At 41.2% G+C, this 21,821-nt stretch overlaps 1 protein-coding gene across 8 annotated transcripts in view; it reads left to right on the top strand.

Annotated features, from left to right (window-relative positions):
* CTNND2 (catenin delta 2) overlaps positions 1 to 21,821 on the top strand; it is a 930,830-nt gene that overhangs the window by 500,629 nt on the left and 408,380 nt on the right. For 7 of the 8 annotated variants that reach the window (XM_060295662.1, XM_060295656.1, XM_060295659.1 and 4 more), the window contains one exon: positions 10,402 to 10,574. The exons of the other annotated variant lie outside the window; for it this stretch is intronic. In XM_060295662.1, coding sequence (XP_060151645.1) covers positions 10,402 to 10,574 — 173 coding nt within the window. The remainder of the gene's footprint in view (positions 1 to 10,401; positions 10,575 to 21,821) is intronic. 8 annotated transcript variants of the gene reach the window in all.

Raw genomic sequence — 21,821 nt, 5'->3', positions numbered from 1 at the left:
CGCGGCACGTGGGATCTTCCCGGACCGGGGCACGAACACGTGTCCCCTGCATCGGCAGGCGGACTCTCAACCGCTGCGCCACCAGGGAAGCCCATGGGGAAATTTTTAATGAAAATATAATTGGGTTTTGAAATTGTCAAGGCACTCTAGGTGCACAACACACAAACATGAGGGTCAGATGAAAGCTGGTGGAAGTGAGGAAAAGTAAAGAGGCAGAAAGCTCTGGTGAGAAAGTCAGATTAAGCAGACTTTTCCCCGGGGCAGAGTGGAGGGAGGGGTCTCCTGGTAATACCTTATGGAGATGTCATATAGGATTCCCCCAGAAGTTAAAACATTAAGACTGCCACTGATCAAACACTAAGTCACTTCAACAGCAATTGATAAAATCAAATCTTAACATACTGGCTTTTTATTGTATCACTATAGGCACAGGTAAGTGTTACATTCTTGTTTTAAACTTCTGTATTAAGCACTTATTAACTGTAGCACAGAGAGTCTCTGCCCTTGTGGCATTTACATTCTAGGCAAAAAAGGCTGAAATCAAGCACTCTAAATACTGTAAAGTCAGGTAGGTAGTTGCCTCCAGCAATGACAAAGCCAGTGGGGAGTAGAGTAGGACAGTGTTTCCCAGAGTGCACTTGGGATTCCTGGGGGTCCTTGAGAACTTTTCAAGGGGGGCTGCAAAGGCACCCATTTTCACAGTAATCCCATGATGCTCGTTGCCTTTCCATGCTCATTTTCACACAATGAGAGCGAGAGTGAGAATGAGAGTCACAGAGAGAACAGACTTGTGGTTACCAAGGGCGGGGCGCGGTGGGAGAGGGATGGAGTGGGAGTTTGGGGTTAGCAGATGCAAACTATTATATATAGGATGGATAAACAACAGGGTCCTACTGTAGAGCACAGGGAACTGTATTCATTATCCTGTGATAAACCATAATGGAAAAGAATATGAAAAAGAATGTATATATATGTATAAATGAATCACTTTGCTGTACAGCAGAAATTAACACAACATTGTACATCCACTATACTTCAATAAAATAAACAACAACAAAAAAAGAATGAGAGTCACACATGATGAGTGTTCAGTGAAGCTTCCCGGATGCTACGTGGCACTTGATAGCATCATCGCTCTGACGGCTCATGGAAAGTGTGTGATGCAGCCTTCTCTTTTAAACACTTCCCAGCTTTAGTATCATAAATAGTATTCTATGTCACTCATATGGTAAATAAAAGCTCTTTGGGGCATGTGGGGTCTTAGTTCTCCGACCAGGGATTGAACCTGTACCCCCTGCAGTGGAAGCGTCATCTTAACCACTGGACCGCCCACGAAGTCCCAAAACTACTCTAGTTTTGAGAGAATGATCAAAGGGCCAGGAAGTCATCCTTTGTGAGAATATACTTGATCAGGGACCTGAATAAATGTGTGAGCAAACCATGCAGGCATCTAGGGAAAAGTCTGTGATTTGCAGCAAATCAAAAACTGGTTCTTTAAGCTAATGTAATTCCATAAATACATTGTAATGTTTTCAGAATTTGGCTTTTAAATTTTGTTTTCTCCTAAACTGATTTGTATTAGTTTTCTATTTCTTTTCACAGTTATTGATAGTGAGAAATATAAATCTATTATCTTTAGACTGTTAATTTATAAAGAAATATAGGTAATGCTTTTCCTCATTTTGTGCTACATTAATTTTTTTAAATGGTAAATAATCCAAAGACAAAACTGTTCAAGGAAATAGTTGGGGACTAGAGCAAGCTATAAAAATACCATTCTATGGGGCTTCCCTGGTGGCGCGGTGGTTGGGAGTCTGCCTGCTGATGCAGGGGACGCGGGTTCGTGACCCGGTCCGGGAGGATCCCACATGCCGCGGAGCAGCTGGGCCCGTGAGCCATGGCCCCTGGGCCTGCGCGTCCGGGGCCTGTGCTCTGCAGCAGGGGAGGCCGCAGCGGTTAGAGGCCCGCATAACGCAAAATAAATAAATACCATTCTATGATTATAACATTATGTAAGAATCCCATGCCCAGTAAAATTCTTGAGCTGTACATTTTAAACCAAAGTTTTATATTTGAAGTTTATTTTTTGTGATAAATGTCATTTTGCTCATTCCCCTCCATTGTATACAGATGTAAAGAAACAGTTATTGTATTTAGTGTGAAAGCTTTACCCATCTTTGGTTATTTCACATACAGTAGTCAAACTTGAAAGAGCGGACTAGCTCGGCCAGTAGCATTGATTGAATCTAAATCAGTTTAAAATGAGTACTAAATGAGTACTTCTGTATTCTTGGGACCATTACAGTTCTCACTTTTAGTAAAGCATTATACATTGAAAGGAGCTGACCAGATGAAACTGATATTCTGAAGAAAGAGACTTAGAAATCAAGTTTAGGAACACGTCTGCCTATAGAACAACCACATCAGCCCTGAGCTTTCTTACATAAGTGGGCCGCTCGAGCTTTTGCCCCCAGTTAATTTTAGGGATGGTAGATTTTAGGTTAGTGAAACTCCTTCCTGTGATCTTTTCAAGTTACTATTGAAGACCAGGAGAAAACAACTAGTTTTTCACTACTAACTACCTCTTATTCCAAGGGGGTTTGTAAATTGGCAAGTTCATCCAAAGCCCATAAAGAAGAAACTGTGGCTATGAGTGAAGCTGATTAATAGTGCAATTTAAGCAAAAGTCAGTACTTGTATGGTGTAGAGTTAACTTGCAGTTAGATATGACTAAAGTGCTTTAAGCTTGATTTAAATCAGTTCAATCACCTTACAAATAATTGACAATTTTTCTCATTGATTTTGGAATTTATAATAGCCCTTTTGTGTGTGTATATATATACACACACATATATATACATAATTTCCACTAGCTATTTCCTTTCTTCTTACTCAACATTTTCCACTAAAAGATTTCCCCTTTTTTTTATGTGTTGCTGCTCTAAGATTTTATTCTCATTTAAAATAAAATCATACTTAACCTTCAAATTATTCTTAGCCTTCCACAAAGATTGGATAACAAGAGGGTGGAAATGAATGCAGATTCTCTGACGGTTATCGATGTGTGTGAATCTTATTGGCTTTATTTTTCATGGTCTACGTAAAGATGAGATTTTATATTATTTTGAAAGAGTCAGTTTAACCTAAGAGTAAGTAAAGAATGTTTCTAAACTTCCTGACAAACGGAAATCTAAACAAAGCTGCCTTTGTCAGTTATTCAGTCCTGAATTTGTCTGTCTCAACTTGTGTGTTTATTATTCCTGATTATCCTGAATTAACAACCTAACAAAACATTCATTGAGCGCCTATACGAGACATTGCCTAGATCTCATAGCTGTTTATTTCAGTGCATTCTTGTCAATAACTCTTTTGATGGTAAAATAATCCCTCGGAATTAAATTGATATCTTAGTTACCACTTAGAGACCTTGTCTTGTTCTTGTGGCTTCAGCTTCCACCACTGATGACTTGGAAAGTTACATCTCTGTCCTAAAATTTCACTAACATATAACCAAACTTTGATCTTGGAAATTTTTTAAGATCTAGAAAGAGAGTCAGGTCTGTTAGAGCCAGTATTAAAACCAAGCCCAGACTCCCTTTCTAACTATGTGAACTCCCACCATCTCCAACAACTCTGTAATTTTAAGATTAAGACTGTCCTTCCCCAAAAAACGGGGTCTCCAACATATGTCTCTTGCTAATCCTTCCCTTGGAATGACATGTGAGGGGAGTTTTTTGCTTTTTTCACACTCCTTTAGTGAATATTTGCTGAGTTCTGGGACAGATGTTCAACCGAAGCAGACCAGAATTAGCAACTGCCAATAAATCACCTTAAAACTTGTAGAAACAGAAGTTGTGCACCTGACACTAAGAGTTCTGTCTTGTCTGCTCGGCTTTCTAAAAGGACTTACTCTGCACTGTGGGAATCTCCCCAGCGCCCAGTGCAGTGTCAGCGAGATCCTGCTAGAGATCAGCTGAAGAGTGGCCAGTCATTTCAGCTGTCCTTCCCTTCCTGTCTACTTAGTCCCCAAATACCGATGAGCTTTTTAAAAAGGATGCCTCTTAAATGTGCACTTTCTCTTCCTTCCTACCATGGCCACTACCGCAGTTCATGTTTCCTCCATTATTACCGGTTTCCTTTCTCTGCACTCCAGGAAATCCCTGGCCTCTAGTGTCTCCAAGTATCCAATCCCAGAGTCCTGCTGCTTTCACATGAATGTTCAGACTCCCTGTTTTTATCCTGTTACTCTACTTCTGTATAATACTGTACATATCTCTGTTGAAATTTCTCAGAGTCTGGTCTATGCAGAGTGTTAAGGTAGCATGATGGGGGTAGGGTTAATTTCCTCGGGGCAATCAGGCATCAGGGCAGGCTGCATGGAGGAGGTAACATTTAAACAGCACTTGAAGTTTGAGAATGTTTTGAGGTTGATAAAGATGGGAATTTCAGGCTAAGAGAGAACTTTCTCTTCCCCATCTCTTGGCTCTGACACTAGGTTTTATTTGGTTTGGTTTTAATTTCAAGCCATTTTAATGATCTATGCCTTGTATGTCTCCTTTGCAGAATGAAAGCTCACAGGCTGTTGAAAGAAAACACTGATATATGGGACGGTACTATAATAAGGTTTTCAGGACAAATTCCAATCAGCGTTTTATTCCCAGATCATGTGGCTCAGTAATTAGATAATTAGATAATAATACTAATAACCGACATTTGTGTAGCAGTTAATATTTTTCCAAGCACTTTCACATCCATTATCTCATTAGGTACTCAAATTTGTAGATATTAAAATTTTAGAGAACAAATAATGAAGCGTGGAAAGAACACACACTCTGAAGCCAGAATGCCTTGCCTGCACCAGGCATCAGTGTGTGTGGTCTCAGTCATTGGGACCTTCAGCTCTGTCATCGTAAAGGGGGATAACGGCACGTTTATTGGGATCTTGTTAAGATTCCAGGGGTTAATAGATGTAAACTGCTCAGGACAGTTCCTGGAACTTAGCACTCAGGAAAGGTGAGCTGGTATTGATGTCCTCATCATCATTTTCATCATCATCATCATCATCTTCTTCTTCTTCTTCATCCTTATCTTCTTCTTCATCATCATCTTCTTATTCTTCATCCTCATCTTCTTTTTTTTTTTTTTTTTTTTTCCCCGGTACACGGGCCTTTCACTGTTGTGGCCTCTCCCGTTGCGGAGCACAGGCTCTGGACGCACAGGCTCAGCGGCCATGGCTCACGGGCCCAGCCGCTCCACGGCATGTGGGATCCTCCTGGACCGGGGCACGAACCTGTGTCCCCTGCATCGGCAGGCGGACTCTCAACCACTCTGCCACCAGGGAAGCCCCATCCTCATCTTCTTCATCATCATCATCATCTTCTTCTTCATCCTCATCTTCATCATCATCTATGCTTTCATAAACGTGGAAATGGACTAGAGTCCACCAGGTCTGCTGAGTTCCAGTCCTGGATTTTTTTCCAACACACACCTGCTCCAACTGGCATGATTGTGACCCAAATAATGACTTGGGAATGCCACTTTGTACACCTCTGGCCTTTTCTTTGTTATTGCAAGGTATGTAATTTAATTAAGGTTTACAGTTTTCTGGGACCAATATTTAGCTAAAGGAGACAAGAATAAGCAATTCCAAATGAAGTCTTTTTAAAATCCGTGTAAAGATAATGAGTGCACATAATCAGGAAAACTCTAAACTATCTAGTTAATTTAAGGAGAAACTGACTATATGCTTTAGTGTATGTTAATACAACCTATAAGTGAGTCTGAAGTTTTATGCAAGAAATGAACACTTCAGCCTTTCCGTCTGCTGAGGTTGACTTCTGCCCCACTCCTGGAGGACAGCAGACTTCCTCCAGCCAACACCTGGAATCTCTAAGGAGAGGGTTTTTGGGGAAGCAGTACCACAATCTGAGGCATGAAGATCTCTCCCGCAAATAAACTGATGAAAGAATTTTTCAACCTTAAAATGTTGATGTGTGTATATGACTTCAATATGCTTTGATGTTAACCAACCACAACTCCCAGAGCTGAAGGTGGGAGACAAGAATAGGGTCTCATCTTCATTTTACACAGTGTACAACACTGGCCGGCCGCTTAACCTCCCCACACTCCTGTTTATACTTCTCAGAATAATGACAAACATACAAGGGCATTTTTTTTCACGGGTTGCTAGGTGGTCTTTAGTCAATTCATATATTGATATTTGAAGACATATTAAGATATTGGTATAACACTAAGATGCTCTCCTAGGATCAATGGCGGGTCCCATGTCCCTCAACTCTGTAGTTCCTTCGGAATTTCTCCCCTCTGTCCATTTGGAACTAGTGTGTCTTTTTTTTTTTTTTTTTTGTCAGCACCATGCAGAGTATGGGATCTTAATTCCCCCACCAGGGATCGAACCAGTGCCCCCTGCCTTTGAAGCGTGGAGTCTTTAACCACTGGACCACCAGGGAAGTCCCTGAAATAGTGTGTCTTGAGCAGATCAGGGGCACATACTCTTTTGACTTTTATCAATTCATCAGTAAACAGTTTCCCCTCTCCTTCCTAGCCCCCAGGGCTGAGATATTTTGAATAGGACCCCTGGGCTTAGCTTTGAGGACTGTCCCAAAATGGAGAAGGTCCAGAAAGGTCAAAAAAGTCACCTGTGACCTCTTAGGTCAATGTCCTGGAAGCATACATGCGAGAGGGTGGCTTCTGCTTTTGGTGACCTAATAGGACATGGTGATCAACTGTTGCCCATAGTTGAAGTTTCCTCTGAAGCAATTAATTACACTAAAGGCAACATTCCATTTCCCTAGCTGGAATTTTAAATCCCAGTCTCTTCCTGTCCCCACTGAGCATCCCAAGAAATCCTCTTACATTGTCCCCATCCCCCAGTGGTGGATATAGTTCATGTCCTCAGGAATACAGCCTAATTTTACCTCTAGTCCAAACAAGACTTGATGGAAAGTCCTAAATTCTTGAGAAAATAAAAAAAATCATCATTTAAAGCCCCAAACTAAAAATGTTTTTGAAATCTCTGGAAAATTGTATTTTCTACCCCAATGCACAGTAATGTTAATAAAGCTAATCAAGAGTTAGTTACATGTAAATTTTACTTTTATTATAAACTAATTAAGAATTGTCCTGTAATTTCAACCTTTTTCATATTCTCGTATATCTGTCCTCTCTAAAATTGGAGTGAATAAATGCCGTTCATCTGAAACCTAGTAAGCAATGGGAAAATCATTCTAAAATGCATGTGGTATTTTGGCTGTTGTCCTGACTGTTTTGTCCTTGCCAGGTGCTATGTCAGGGTTGTAATATTATGATATATTGCTTATTGTCGCAATTACCTTTGTCAAAGTACATCTTGGTTCCGTGCTTGACATGTGTGAACCAAGTAATGAGACAGAGAATCGTGGTTTGTTTTCATGGAGTATTGATCAAATACACGACTGATTCTATAAAAGATGCACAGATTTGATTATTTCATGATGCATATTTCAGGAGCACATAAATCATATTTTTGATTGAAATTGCTTTAAAATGGGACTGTCTATTTGTAGTGAGGTGGATGGACCTAGAGACTGTCACACAGAGTGAAGTAAGTCAGAAAGAGAAAAACAAATACCGTATGCTAACACATATATATGGAATCTAAAAAAAAATGGTTCTGAAAAACCTAGGGGCAGGACAGGAATAAAGACACAGACATAGAGAATGGAGTTGAAGACACGGGGAGGGGGAAGGGTAAGCTGGGATGAAGTGAGAGTGGCATGGACATATATACACTACCAAATGTAAAATAGATAGCTAGTGGGAAGCAGCCGCATGGCACAGGGAGATCAGCTCAGTGCTTTGTGTCCACCTAGAGGGGTGGGATAGGGAGGGTGGGAGGGAGAGGCAAGAGGGAGGGGATATGGGGATATATGTATATGTATAGCTGATTCACTTTGTTACAAATCAGAAACTAACACACCATTGTAAAGCAATTATACTCCAATAAAGATGTTAAAAAAAAAAAAAAAAAAAAACAGGACTCTCAAGTGCCACCGTTAGATCCTGCCTGGAGAGCATTTGTAGGTTTCTAGAGACTATTTTATCAATCTGTTCAGAATTGACAACTTTGTTTGACTTGCTAGCTACATATGCAAGTTCATCAGAGCAAAGTCACATCATCTCTTTAAAAAAGCAAATAACCAGGACATGCAATGTTTTTGCTTTATAGATTGTTAAATTATTTATATGACAGTAAAGATTTTTTTCCGTTTTATTGACATCTCCAAAAGTCTTTGCACTATTGTATCTGTTTCAACTTTCGTTGCCCTGGAGATGCATTATCGTGGAGGAGGGGACATGGCCAGTGCAAGCCATTGTGTCAGGGTGGACTGTCCTGAAAGAAATAGCCAAAGAAGTCTCAGAGGGAAGCTGCCCATTGGTAGGTAGAATGCTGACCACTAACCTTAAAGGCCCCCTCTTATTCTGCCGTGACTCACTCCCCTCCATTGAGCAGTGACCTCCAGGAGGATAGGGACAAGGGGGAAAGCCCTTGGCTACAGTTCATCACTGTCGTCCCGGTACCTACCTCATTCTCCTCCATTTTGCAGTCAGTTCCCATCTGCCTCTGCCCCATCATTGGTCCTTCTTCCCTTCCAGAGGCTCTCCCACATCTCAGCCTGCCCATGGCCTGGGCATCAGAGACCACCCCTTGACTCCGTCTCCATGCCTGACAGCTTCAACAGCAGCAGTGGGGAAACTATGTTCTTGGCATCCAGAATGAAACTCTGAATGCACTCCCCGTAGATGCGTTATATTCTGGTGATTAGCCCTATTATACCATTAGTATGGATTAAATGATTTTTTGCAAGCTATCGCAAACTTCACCATCTGGTATGTACTATTTTCTTGGGACTCTGTTTTCTAAATTGCAAGAAAAAGGATTACAACTGTACTTTCGTTATGCCCTTCATGATGAAATTGGGACTGGATGGAAATGGTTTTATTTCCTTGCTTGACTTTTTTTCCAGAAACTGTATAGATTCCGAAATACCAAGTCTTACCTATTTTAGCTAATTGACTTATTATCCAATATCTGATGATGAAAAACTATTTTTGCATTTTTTAGACATTCCATCAGGGAATTAGAGGGAAGGGTAAGGTCTTGAAGGCAAAGATTATGTGAACCTATGCTTATTAAGAGAAGACATGTTATTTTCCCGCAAAAACAAATGGCCCATGTCATGTCAAATCTGAAGTCTCATTTGAAATAAAAAAAACATGTTCTGTCCTTAGAAAGAAAGAAGTAAGGAACTTGAAGTTTGTTTATACTTATTAGAAATTATACTATTGTCTAAAAAACAGCCAAAGAGGCAGGTTAAGGATGGGATAATGATTATACCATAATCCATGTGTATATAATTACCCTCCTTCAAAAAAAAAGTGACTTTGTATGATGGTTAAGATAACATGAGAAAACTTGTGATGTCACGTCCTCCCTCCCCCACCCAACTCACTCTACTTACCCCAGTCCCCTCTCAAACACACACAGTAAAAAATAGTAGTATACTTACACTCTTCTATACTTCTTTTCATTCCCAAAGTGAGTATGAAATTTGATTAAAGAAAATTTGCTTACAAAGGAAATGGGCAAACTGTGGCAAAGATCCCATCTAAAAAGAAAGTAAGAAAATAAACCACATTTTCTCATACAAAGTATGATTAACTAATGAGGCCAGGAACTCCTTTCTCCATCACTTGTAGTACCAGCCACGTTAGCGGCACCGATTTAAACACTGTATGTCCTCTTTGTTCTCCTATTGTGCGTTGCTGTGATGGCAAAGATAACCAGCCATCAGAGATCATGTGAGATCAGGGTGAATTCTACGTTGTGTGAGAGCCATTAATATTTTACATACTGTCTACCCTTCAGGCATTAAGGTATTACATCACTATTTATACAATAGAATGTGTTACTGATTGGAAGGTTTTGAGTGTTTTAGCATCCTGATAATTAAGTAGGAGATATAATTATATTAATGCAATTAACACGTATTAAAAGGTAGACCTTTCAGTTATTTCAAATGTTTCCGATATTGTCTGGTATAAAAACAACTGCTTGATTAACTAATTTGTCTTGTTAGAAATGTCTTTTTGTAGGTCAGGATGAGATCATTTGAAAAAAAATCTACTCTTTGGAGAACTTTTAAACCACCAAAAGAAAAAAGAAATCCCACTTAAGACCTGGAGTCGAATTATATGGTCATTTTAGTTCTCAGAATTCAAAGCATAGATGGCTGGAATCATGTGCGTGTTATAATTCTAGGCTACTCTTCAATAAATAATACATGTCATTTCTGCTTCACTGAAGCTGTCACTTACTGCTCTAAATGACTTTCAATGCAGGGCCCAGCCTGCTCTCCCAGAGTGCACTCCAGCTCAATTCCAAACCTGAAGGGTCCTTCCAGTATCCAGCCAGCTACCATAGCAACCAGACCTTGGCCCTGGGTGAGACAGCCCCATCGCAGCTCCCTGCCCGCAGCGCACAAGCCCGAGGTGCAGGCCAGAGTTTCAGCCAGGTACGTGCGGGGATGGGGCCCTCTGCTGTGTTGGACTTTGGGCTCCAAGGAGCCAGGCAGGAAGCAGGGTTGTCAAATGGCTATGGTGTCCCCTCCTGCCTTTTTTACGAGTGCTCTACAACTTTGGAGAGATGCCCTCTGTGCTGTGAGTGAAGGAAATGAATAATACAATATGATTATAGAGTAACTCGGAGTTATAAGCATATTTTCTGCAGGAATGTCTGTGAATTGCTCATGTTCTATCTGCTTTATATATACTTACCTATGTAAATATGCAAATGTGTGCCTGGTTCCTATTTCCGTGTTGATATGTGATGTAAATATGACATACATTCTGAGTTTGTAAGGGCACCTGGAACACATTTTCTCTCCATAAAAAAAAAAAAAAAGCGGGCTTCCCTGGTGGCGCAGTGGTTGAGAGTCCGCCTGCCGATGCAGGGGACACGGGTTCGTGCCCCGGTCCGGGAGGATCCCACGTGCCGCGGAGTGACTGGGCCCGTGAGCCATGGCCGCTGAGCCTGCGCGTCCGGAGCCTGTGCTCCACAACGGGAGAGGCCACAGCGGTGAGAGGCCCGCGTACCGCAAAAAAAAAACAAACAAAAAAAGCATGAAATTATTATTTGGGGTTAATCATACAAAGGAACACAGTATAAATGCATCAACACATATACAGAACTGTTCTGAAGATACTTGTGATTAGGGTAGGAATAGTTACACTTTGTCAAGTTTGATTTTGAAATGTGCCCTTAGTTGTTTCTTTAAGATATGTACTTGTTCTTATAGTTTCAATGTACACATTTATTAGCTGCAGTTAAAATCAGCTCTTGGTAAAAAGTGGCTACCAACTTCAATATTTTTTTCAAAAACATGTAAATGTTGTAATATGTGTGTGCGTGTGTGTGTGTGTGTGTACCATTTAATACTTCAGTTTTGATAATTTGGGGGTGCAGGCTATATTCAATCAGCCCTCCAGAATTAATCTATTGGAGGCCTATCTTGTTTTAAGCTATTTTATACTTATTTTCAGTATAAAAGGGCCTGAGACCTTTTAATCTCTGTGCATTCATTCCTGGAATGAAGACCCCACAACCCCAAAAGCACTACTTAAACTGAAGAGCTTAATTTCATCCTTTCTGCATTTATTGGGCAGTGCCTCTAGGCCAGAAACCCTTCCCCAGGCCCACTACCTACCACAGGCTACTGTAACAACAAAACTCATCTCTGTCACCAATTTATGGTTATTAGGCATCCATATGTCTTTCCAACTAAACTAAAAGCTACCTCAGGGCAGGACCATTTTCATCTTTTATCACTAGGCCCTAGTCATCCACATGGCCCCCAAGAAATGTCTGCAGACAGAGAGGAGTCAGTGAGAGTTAGAATGTCATCGTGCATTCCCGGGTGGCGCAGTGGTTGAGAGTCCGCCTGCCAATGCAGGGGACACGGGTTCAAGCTCTGGTCCGGGAAGATCCCACATGCTGCGTAGCAGCTAAGCCCGTGCACCACAACTACTGAGCCTGCTCTCCAGAGCCCGCGAGCCACAACTACTGAGCCCACATGCCACAACTACTGAGCCCACGTGCCTAGAGCCCGTGCTCCGCAGCAAGAGAAGCCACTGCAACGAGAAGCCCGCGCACCACAACCAAGAGTAGCCCCAGCTCGGTGCAACTAGAGAAAGCCCACGTGCAGCAACAAAGACCCAACTCAGCCAAAAATAAATAAATAAATAAATTTATTTTTTTTTAAATGGCATCGTACGGTCACCATGAGATGCTTTTCATAGGTGATATGAACATAAATGAAGCATAAGCTGAAAAGTCTCAGTGCATTTCAACTATTAAAGTTAAATGATTGTCCCAGCTATCTATTAAAAACATGATTGTCTTTTTCAGGTAAAACCCTGATCCATCAGTGGCTTTGTAACTTTTACCTTCTTGTGATGCCAAGGTTATGTGGATAAGAGGGGATGGTAAATAAAACATCCCACTGAGATGGACCCGTCCCCCCATGGTGGTCTAGTGCATGACCCGGTTCAGAGGGTGCGCCCACTTTAGATGGAGAGCTGGAGGTGTATGGTGCTTGGGAAGGGAAGGACCTCGAAGTCACTGAGTCCAGGTCCACGCACCCAGATTAACCCTGGAGTTGTGTTATTTCCCAGCTCCTGGATCACTGCTCTTTCAAAGCACTGGTCTCTTCTGCCTCCCTTACAGAAATGTTTTAGGACACAAGAGGGAATGTCTAAAAAAAAGTGTTTTTTAATTAATTAGAAAAAATTATTTAATATACGTGCATTTATCATATATACAAAATAGTCCTTATTGTTTGTTTACGTAAGAACATTATATAATGTTTGAAATACTGAGTGATGTTATTAGCATAGCAAACGTTATTGGATTTTTTAATCTTATTTTGTTTTATTAAAAGATGAAATGGAAGCTATAGGATATTTTTTCTCTAGGTATAGTTTTTTTTTTTCTCTCAAAAGTATCCCATTCTCGAAAGGAACTATTTTTCATCTTCCCATCTATACTGACTCTCTTTGACAGTGATACAGTGATCATGGTGGAATATATGTAATTTTGAATCCTTTGGAAGCAAGCAAGTGGATTACAGTCCTTTTTTTACCCTTCTATCTGTCCATACTTCTAGGTCCAAGGGGCCAGAAATATTCAGAAATAAGGAATATAGTATAGTCAAATTAACCTATGAAAGGTATGAATTTAGCTTTTACCAGTTTTCTAGAACTTCTAAGACATGTAGCTAGTAAAACAATAAAGTTCTGCCTTTCTTTTATTTTTATCTTGAACTCATTTAATACTCATCCTTGGCTTTTTCTCATAAATATCTAAGACCCCTATAATTTGAGTTGAAAACATTAAGTCAAATGAAAAAAAAAATCAGATTTCCCATAGCTGGGCATCATGGGAAATCGAACTATCAGTATCAAAACAAAAAAGTTAGTTAATTATCAACTTGATTTGTGAGCGTCTTATAAGCTCAATGGACACATAGGACTAGCTGTTAAATCAAAGCTTTCTTATTTATAAAATTTTATAAAATTAATCGTTACCATGTATTGAGGCCTGGAAGTGATCTGTTTCACACACATCCTCTTATTTAATCCCCACCACAGGGCTGTACTAACATTTACATTTTAAAGATGCAAAAACTAAAACTCAACACATTTAGAGAAGTTGTACCATTTTAAGGCAGCAGTAGTAAGAATGGGGACAGATTCTTGAATGAATTGAAGTCTAATCCTTTCGAAAGAGTGTTTCGTAGGTTTCCTTTTCTATGTTGACTGTTTCAATTAAATATATCTACAGCTTGACCCTATTAAGAGCTCTGTACGTGTGAACAAACAATATGGTGATCGATCTACTTCCATGTTGCTGGAGTTATTTCTATCATCCGCCAGTCGCCATGGAAGGGAAACTGTGAAAGCTCAAAGGACAGATTGGGCCTCACACTAAAAGTCTGCCTTAAAGTTTAATCAGAAAACTTGGTTGTAAAGATATCAAAGCTCTATATTTGAAGGCATCTATAAATGTGGATGTTCAAGGTGATAACTTCAGGTTGAGCCAGAGGTTACTGGCCTACACTCATTTACCTGACAGGTGGGTGGTTGAAGTCTGAATATTCAAACCAGGGGGTTATTCGAATCCACTTCATTAGCGGGAGGGAGGCTGCCGGTGGATAGCGGAATCCTGTTTATTTTAGCAAAGTGGCGGATCTGGTACCATGATTCACTTTCAGCTTCAATATGCTGTAGTGTGAAAGGCGTGTTTTATTGTGACTTCAAAATCATGTCGGAGAAATGCTGAACTAGTAAATCAGTATTTTTACTCAGCATTTGGTGTTATTAATACCCTTGAAAGTAGGGAGGCTACATCCCATTCCCGTAACATCTCCTTTGTTCCGATTATCCTAAGAATCCCTGTCTTCCAGGGGTTTTGCACAGCCCTGTGACACATTCTTTTCAATATTCTGAATGGCTCATTCCTTCCGGGCTAGATTGATTTTTAGAATATCCTATTGTCATAAAGTGCCAAAAGGGCCAGTAAAGTTCAAATAATGGCTCACAGATGCCAGACCAGGTTAATAAGGTCAATAATCTAGCTCATAGATCATGTCAGAATATAAGTTCAAAGGAATATCACGTTCAAAGATTCTTTCAATTTTTAACAAACGCGAGTTTGTTCAACATAATATATGTTTGTTGGGTGATCATCGCCAGGCTGTACTCCAGGCCCTGGTGCATAGCCTGCCTTGCCCTACCGTGTCAGTCTGAAAGAACTGTGAGTCACAAAATTGCCATAAATTACTAAAATCCTTGAAAGTCATTCTCTTCAGACTCTAAGATGAGTTCACGGGACTGGGCTGGAGGGGAGAGAGAGCGTAAGATCCTTCCCATCAGACCCCAAGGCCTTTCCAGAACGTGACGTGAGCTGATTCATAGTTACTCTTTGCCGCACCCCAGCGCTCTGCTCAGCCGCCCTGCAAGCTCCCCGTCCCAGCCTCTAAGGCTGTGTGTAGACTACCCCTCCGTCCCGCTCTTCCTCGTCTGAGTCAACCTTGGGCTTTGTGTGGCTCCTGTGAGGTGCCCCAATCAAAACAGAGCTGCTTTTCCAGTTGCATTTATAGATCTCTGGGCTATTCTTTTTTTTTTCTTTCTTTTTTTTTTTTTTTTTTTTTTTTTGCGGTACGCGGGCCTCTCACTGTTGTGGCCTCTCCCATTGCAGAGCACAGGCTCCGGACGCGCAGGCTCAGCGGCCATGGCTCACGGGCCCAGCCACTCCGCGGCATGTGGGATCTTCCCGGACCGGGGCACGAACCCGTGTCCCCTGCATCGGCAGGCGGACTGTCAACCACTGCGCCACCAGGGAGGCCCCTCTGGGCTATTCTTTAATGCCTTCAAGATGTTATGTGTGCTTACTGTATGCCATGAGCTATTATATGTGCTTGGGCTGGAGAAGTAAAGAGAACAGACATGATCCCTGTCCTTAAGGAACTTATATTCTAGTAGCAGCAATGGGAATTCAGAAAGTCAACACAGTGAATAAGTAAGTTGCATAGTTTGTTAGAAGGTGATGAATTCTATAAGGAAGGAAAGGATGCAGACTAGAATGAGTGGCCTCCAGAGTCCAGGATGGGGTGTGGCATATGGGGCCTTTGCCCCAAGTTTGGGGCAAAGACACGAAGGAGAAGAGAGGGAAGCTGTGTGGCTGTCTGGGGGACAGCAAAGGCAGAGGCTCCTGGATGAGGTGAACTGGCATGTTGACAGGACAGCAAGGAGGCCCAGGTGGCCAGAGAGGGGAGCAGGAGTTTGTAAGTAGATGGGAAGCCAAGTTGGCCATCAGTTGATCATCATGATGACCTTGTCCTTTACTGGAAGTGGAAACAGGAGGTGGCAGAGAATTTTGAGCAGAGGCACAACGTGGCCCGACTTATGTGTTGAAAGCATCATTTTGTCATCTCACATATAACATCCTATAGTTAGTTGCATGTAAGTCTATCTCTTCCTATCAGATGCCCTTGCTGCAAGAGAGGAAACCATACAAAATTAATGTCCATATCTTGAGTGACTGACCCAGGGTTCACCAAATATTCATCATGTTCCTCAAACCGCAGCCTTCCTGATGCTCATACTGCAAAGGCTGTGGATGGGTGCAGAAGCTGGGTCTTCTCCAGGTTTTGCCTGCTTCCACTCACATCCAATTTCCTGTGCATTATATGAAATGCCGAACGTAAAACTTCTGGCCCAGAAGAGTCCCTCTAAAAATGTTGGTTTCTCCCCATGGCCAAACACAAAGTAGTCTTATCAAGTGTTTCCTTCCTCAAAGAAACAAAATGAGCAAGAAATAGGAAAGTATACACCTGTACACAGAATACTGGCAAAGAAGTACAGGAACCAAAAGATTTTAAAACCACTTTCATATCCAGCAGAACTGAAGTGAGCCTCGTGTGCCTTCATGATCCTAGGAAATGCCTGCTTGCTGCAGGAAATTAAGAATTGTATGACAGTTTATTAAAATAAAGCTTGAACAGTGGTAGATACACTAAAAAAGCAGTCAGCTTTTTGAGAAGTAACTTGCCATTTCTTTTGATCTGGCCCGTCTATTTAATGTTGCACTGCCTTTTATGTCTTAAAAGTTCTCATTTGTGCTATATTATAATTATAAATACACCATCTGCTCACTCCTGCCAGAGGCTGACGAGTTTGGAACATTGGTTATTGGTGCACTTTTACATCAGGTAGATGTGAAGGTCAAGGGGATGGAGAACTCTGGATGGTGGTGGGATGGACACAGAGACACCCAGGGCTCAAAGGAGGCAGCAATCCCCCAATAAGCACCTGCTTCTTGATTACTGAATGCAAAAAGTTATACAGAGAGCTGGTGTAACATCACTCCAGCTTGCTGACTTAGGAAAGAAGTTGTTGCTGGTAGCACCTGTAAAGAGAAAAGTCACTAAAAAACTTGGAAACCACAAAACTGGTGAGCTGTCTTTAGTGTAGAATGTATACACTATGCTGCATTTAGAGGAGAAATCATGTCATCTTGTATACGTTGTCTGGCATATCTGTGGGAAACTGGCAGCTTGTTTGTCTTTAAGGTAGGTTTCAGAAGATTACCTGTGGGAAATCCTTTCTCCATGCTCTGCTTTAAAATCTTATCCATTTTCTCTTTCCAGTAGAAATATATTTAATCTGGTTTCAATAACTGAAACATTTCTCGTTGTGGGGAGGGTGTGTACGTGTTTTACTGTAACATTTCTTCTGAGTAAAGGTTTGGGGGTATTAAAGTTATACTACGTGAGCCCCTTGCTGAAGGAAAAGTTTTACAGAGTGTAGTTTTGCCAAGGCTCATGTTTTTTTGGAAAGAGTTGCCATCAAAAAAATCTCTCTTAAAGATAAATTTCTATGACACGCATGTCATTGTTTTAGTTTTTTCTTCTCTATTTTCTTTCCACTTGGTAGACCATAGAAATGGTCACGTGAAATACTTTTGAAAATATTTATTGATGATGACCCTAATCATACTTTTTATTAAAGGGATGTCAGAGGGAAGGAAAAGCCAGTACCCAGCATGCAAAAGTCTGCACTACCCTGTTTATACTAGTGACTTAGGGGTCCTGGGCAATGGACCACTACCATCCCCTTCTCCTTCTGCCTGCCTGCCTGCAGTGACAGGGGTGATGTTGTTTGCAAGGTATTTCTCTCTCTCTCTCTCTCTCTCTCTCTCTCTCTCTCTCCATCCCTCCCTCTTGATCCTCCATAATTTGGGGGCCCTCATGCAAAGAGAAGGTAATAAGGGTGGCCCCCGTTATTATCTCAAACATTATAGCTATTATTTAATTGAGATGTTCTCATCTGAGGAAGAAATTCTTTTCAAGTGTCTTCATTTTGCAATTACTTAAGTTTAATTTGCTCTGGGGACCACCTTTCAGTGTTAGTGTAACTTCCCCACCAGGTAAACCCAGCCTTCCTTTCCTCACTTCATCCCAGTGGTGATGCCTTCAGGGATGGTGTGTAAACTGCGCACAGAAGCTGTCTCTTCATTTTACGTTTCATATGAGTTTTCACCCCAAGCAGCACTCCTCAGAGGAATTGCTAGACAAGGCACTTGATTTTATTTGGCTATTTCCAAAATCAAATCTTTCTCACAGAACCAGGATTTTCTATCTTGGGAATTATTTAGAGAGTGGCCTTTCTTCTGAGGACAATTTCAAAAGAGAAGTTACTGAGATTTGGGGAGCCGTGATAGTAGTGTTCAAGCAAATTGATTTCATCCCAGAGAGTCAAGGGGTACTTTGGGGGCGTAGATTCAGTTTACTTGCATTGTACTGTATTACGGGCACACTTCATATAATACCGAAATGAGACCTTGGCATTTTGGAGTTGGTGGTTTCTTCTCGTTTCCAAGTTGTGAGAGTAGATGGCTCTGTCCATCTTCCTGTGCAAGCCTAGAACCCTGTGCCAACTTACCCTAGAAAGTTCAACACATTCTCAGACATTCTAATCAGCAGCGTGTAGCTGATATTACAAAATCATGTTACCAGATCGTTCTGGTTTAGCAATGGATTTCTTCAAAGATGTCATCTTAAAGCCATGTCCTCTTTTTTTTGTTTGTATTCAAAAGTTATTCAGGCTTCTTAACTCACTGAAAGAATGTTCTCTGGTCATCGCTATTATTTTCTCACCACTTACTCCTATCTGTATTTGCATTCCTTCAAACACCAGCCAGACTCCTTCCCACCAAATCTACTCTCCATTCCTGTGTTTGGGCTCTTCTGTGGCGCTGGCCCTGATGCCTCTGCCTTCCTTTGAAACGTACTCTCCAGCTCTGCCTCTGCGACACCGTTTGTGCCCAGGAGCACCATTCCTGGCGGTGACCTCAGTCCCTACAACCAGGGTGACCTACAAAAGGGAGAAATCGTGAGATGAGTGATGCCAGGAAAATGAAAAGTGATGAACACAGTCTGCTGGGGGAGCAGACTGCTGATCCCAAGTCATTAGGCTCCCATCTGGGAGGCCACAAAACACAGGCTCCAGCTTCCCATTCCTGACATTGCTGGCCCGGCTGCCCAGCATTCTGGGCAGATATTCCTCCTGACCCAGAGTTAGGGGCCTCGCTGACAATTCCAGGAAGCTTGGCAGGTCTAAATGCATCTCCACAAGGACTGCTTGTAAATCATGGGTCTGCTCTATAAAACGTGGTTGTGCTGGTGACAGTGCTAACTCATGATCCAAAGTCACGATTCCTTAGAGAGTTCAGGCTGTCAAGTCCCTTGTTAACTGGCTGTAAGCATTGGGTTTTTGTTTTGGTCTTTTGAGCTGCCAAATCGAGAGTGAGGCTTAAATAAGTTTCCAAGTTTGAAGAATTTTTTCCCGCTTGTCACCCTTATGCTGTCTCTACCCTCTTTACAGAAGATACAACCTGAAAAGGTCAGGAAACAGCTATGCTGAGTATTCAGGCCTAATGCCATGTTCTGGTCCAAGAGAGCCATATTTTGGGGGTTGGAATTTCCCAATAAAAAAACAAAACAAGCAATGTAATTGTGAGCCAGATATTATTCTGTAACAACAAAAATATAGCAATTTTAGATCTCCAAAATAATGTCAAGATAATGTGCCCCAGACTCTGCCTACTGGAAACTCTTTAATCAGAGCATCTACTTAACAGTGTTCTGCTTCCTTGTCAATTTCACATAGAGGGGTTCCCCACTTTGGAGGGGTGGCAAAGACATTTAAAGTAGTCCTTTGGTTTGAGACTGATTCGGAGAGCTGGGAATGACAGCCCCGGTAGGAATTGTCCTGGTCAGTAGCCCGTACTGTGTGATCCAGGACAGTATTGGGGCTCCATCTTATTCAAATGTTTCCAAAATATCTTGTATCACCATTTATCTCTTATTTATCATTATCAGTAAAAAAATTTTCCATGCTCATCACTTGTACACACACATTTCCAAACAGTAGGATGTAATAGTCATTAGTTGAAGAAAAAGTTAAGTTTTAGAACTTTAACATTGGATTTACAGTTTTATTTATAGTTCTAACATATGTTTAAGGTAGAATTGAGCTTCCATGACAGTAAAGTAGATGAAATTCTATGTGTGTTGAAATGTGCTTATATTATCTTTAATCCAATGACCCAGGTCATAATAAACCATCCTATGAATCAGGCAGCTGTCTTGAAATGTATCCTTAAGAGTTGCTAAATGAAATTACATAATGGAACAAAACATAAACACAAGAGTGGAGATCAGCTCCCAAAAGATTACTCTTTGTTCAATTGATGCTAAAAATAAATTTTTCTGTTTAGCCAAGGACCATTCTTAGGTACTTATTATTCTGTAGACTATTGGAATGGAGTATAATACCCCCAGATTGTTTATTAAAAACTGCAGAAGGGCTTACCTAACTGTGCAATCCAGGAAGGTAGCCACTAGATACATTTGACAGTTTAAATTCAAATTAATTCAAATGAAATGTGTGTTAAAATCAGTGCACGTGTCTAGGGCCCATGTGCCTAATGGCTACCATATTGGACAGTACAGATATAGAACATTTCCAACATAGACAATACCCATCTTAAAATGCATATACGGTTTTATTGTTTATGTTTTTCTTTTTTACTTGTAGAAAAGTTACTGGCAACATTTCACCAAGATCCTACCATATTTTAAAAGGTTTTTGAATTGGTTGCTATAGCCTGTCAAAATACCTGGAAATGGTTTGGCGGTTCTCAAAACTTTGATAGATTTGGGGGCCATTTAAGAATCCTTATGAATAATATTCAGCAGAGTTAGCACTTCTCCAGTTGGAAGTTCCAACATATTAAAGGGAAAATAAATTATTTGCAAAATTTATTCAAGGTTTCCCTAGGATCCATGTTATTCTAATACTTAAAGACTAGAATACTACATAATGTTGTTTTAATTTATATTAGGGTACTTTAGTATTTATTTTATTGAAAACTATGCTACTAGGGAATGGGATCTTTGATGTCACATAGCGTTATTAATATTATATATCCAAGACATACCAAAAAGTATTTGTCCTGTTGTCAGCAGGGAACTCTCCTTAGACCCTCTGGGGTTCTTTCTCCTCCTCATGTGCCTGTGGGAAAGATTTCCAGAAATTCCTGTTGGAGGCTTTTCTGTCACTTGACAGCTGGGTTCTGCACAGTGGAATGTTGCTCAGGCCCCAGGAGAGCTTCCAAAGAAAAGTGAAGAAAGACAGTCCCTATCTGCACCTTAGCAGTAGTTCTCAGACCAGCAGCGTCTTCCGGGAGATTGTTAGCCATGCAGACCCTCAGGCCCACTTCAGAGCCCTGAATCAGAATCTCTTCTAGATCAGAGGCTTGCAAACTTTAAACAAGCATCATCATCACCTTGAGAACATGATAAAACACAGATCCCTGGGCCCCTCCCCCAGAGTTCCCCACTCAGTAAATGTGGGGTGATGCTGCTGCTACTTCTAATGCTGACTGATGGAACGGGGACCACACTTGGAAAACCACTGCTCTAGGGATGACTTGTTCTTATATTCGATTGTACATTAGAATCACCTGGTGAGCTTCCCCAAAGCCTGATGTTTGGGTCCCCCCTCCAGAGATCCTGAATTAAATGGCTAGTGGATACAGCCTGGGTACTGAGATTTTTTTCAAAAGTCCCCCTGGCAATTATAACATGCAGGTTATAACAGGTTTGAGAAGCCCAGGCTATACATTTCATGCTCAGAAC

Source organism: Globicephala melas, chromosome 3 (genome assembly GCF_963455315.2).
Source record: "Globicephala melas chromosome 3, mGloMel1.2, whole genome shotgun sequence".
NCBI lineage: Eukaryota > Metazoa > Chordata > Mammalia > Artiodactyla > Delphinidae > Globicephala > Globicephala melas.
This window is presented reverse-complemented; position numbering and strand designations above follow the sequence as displayed.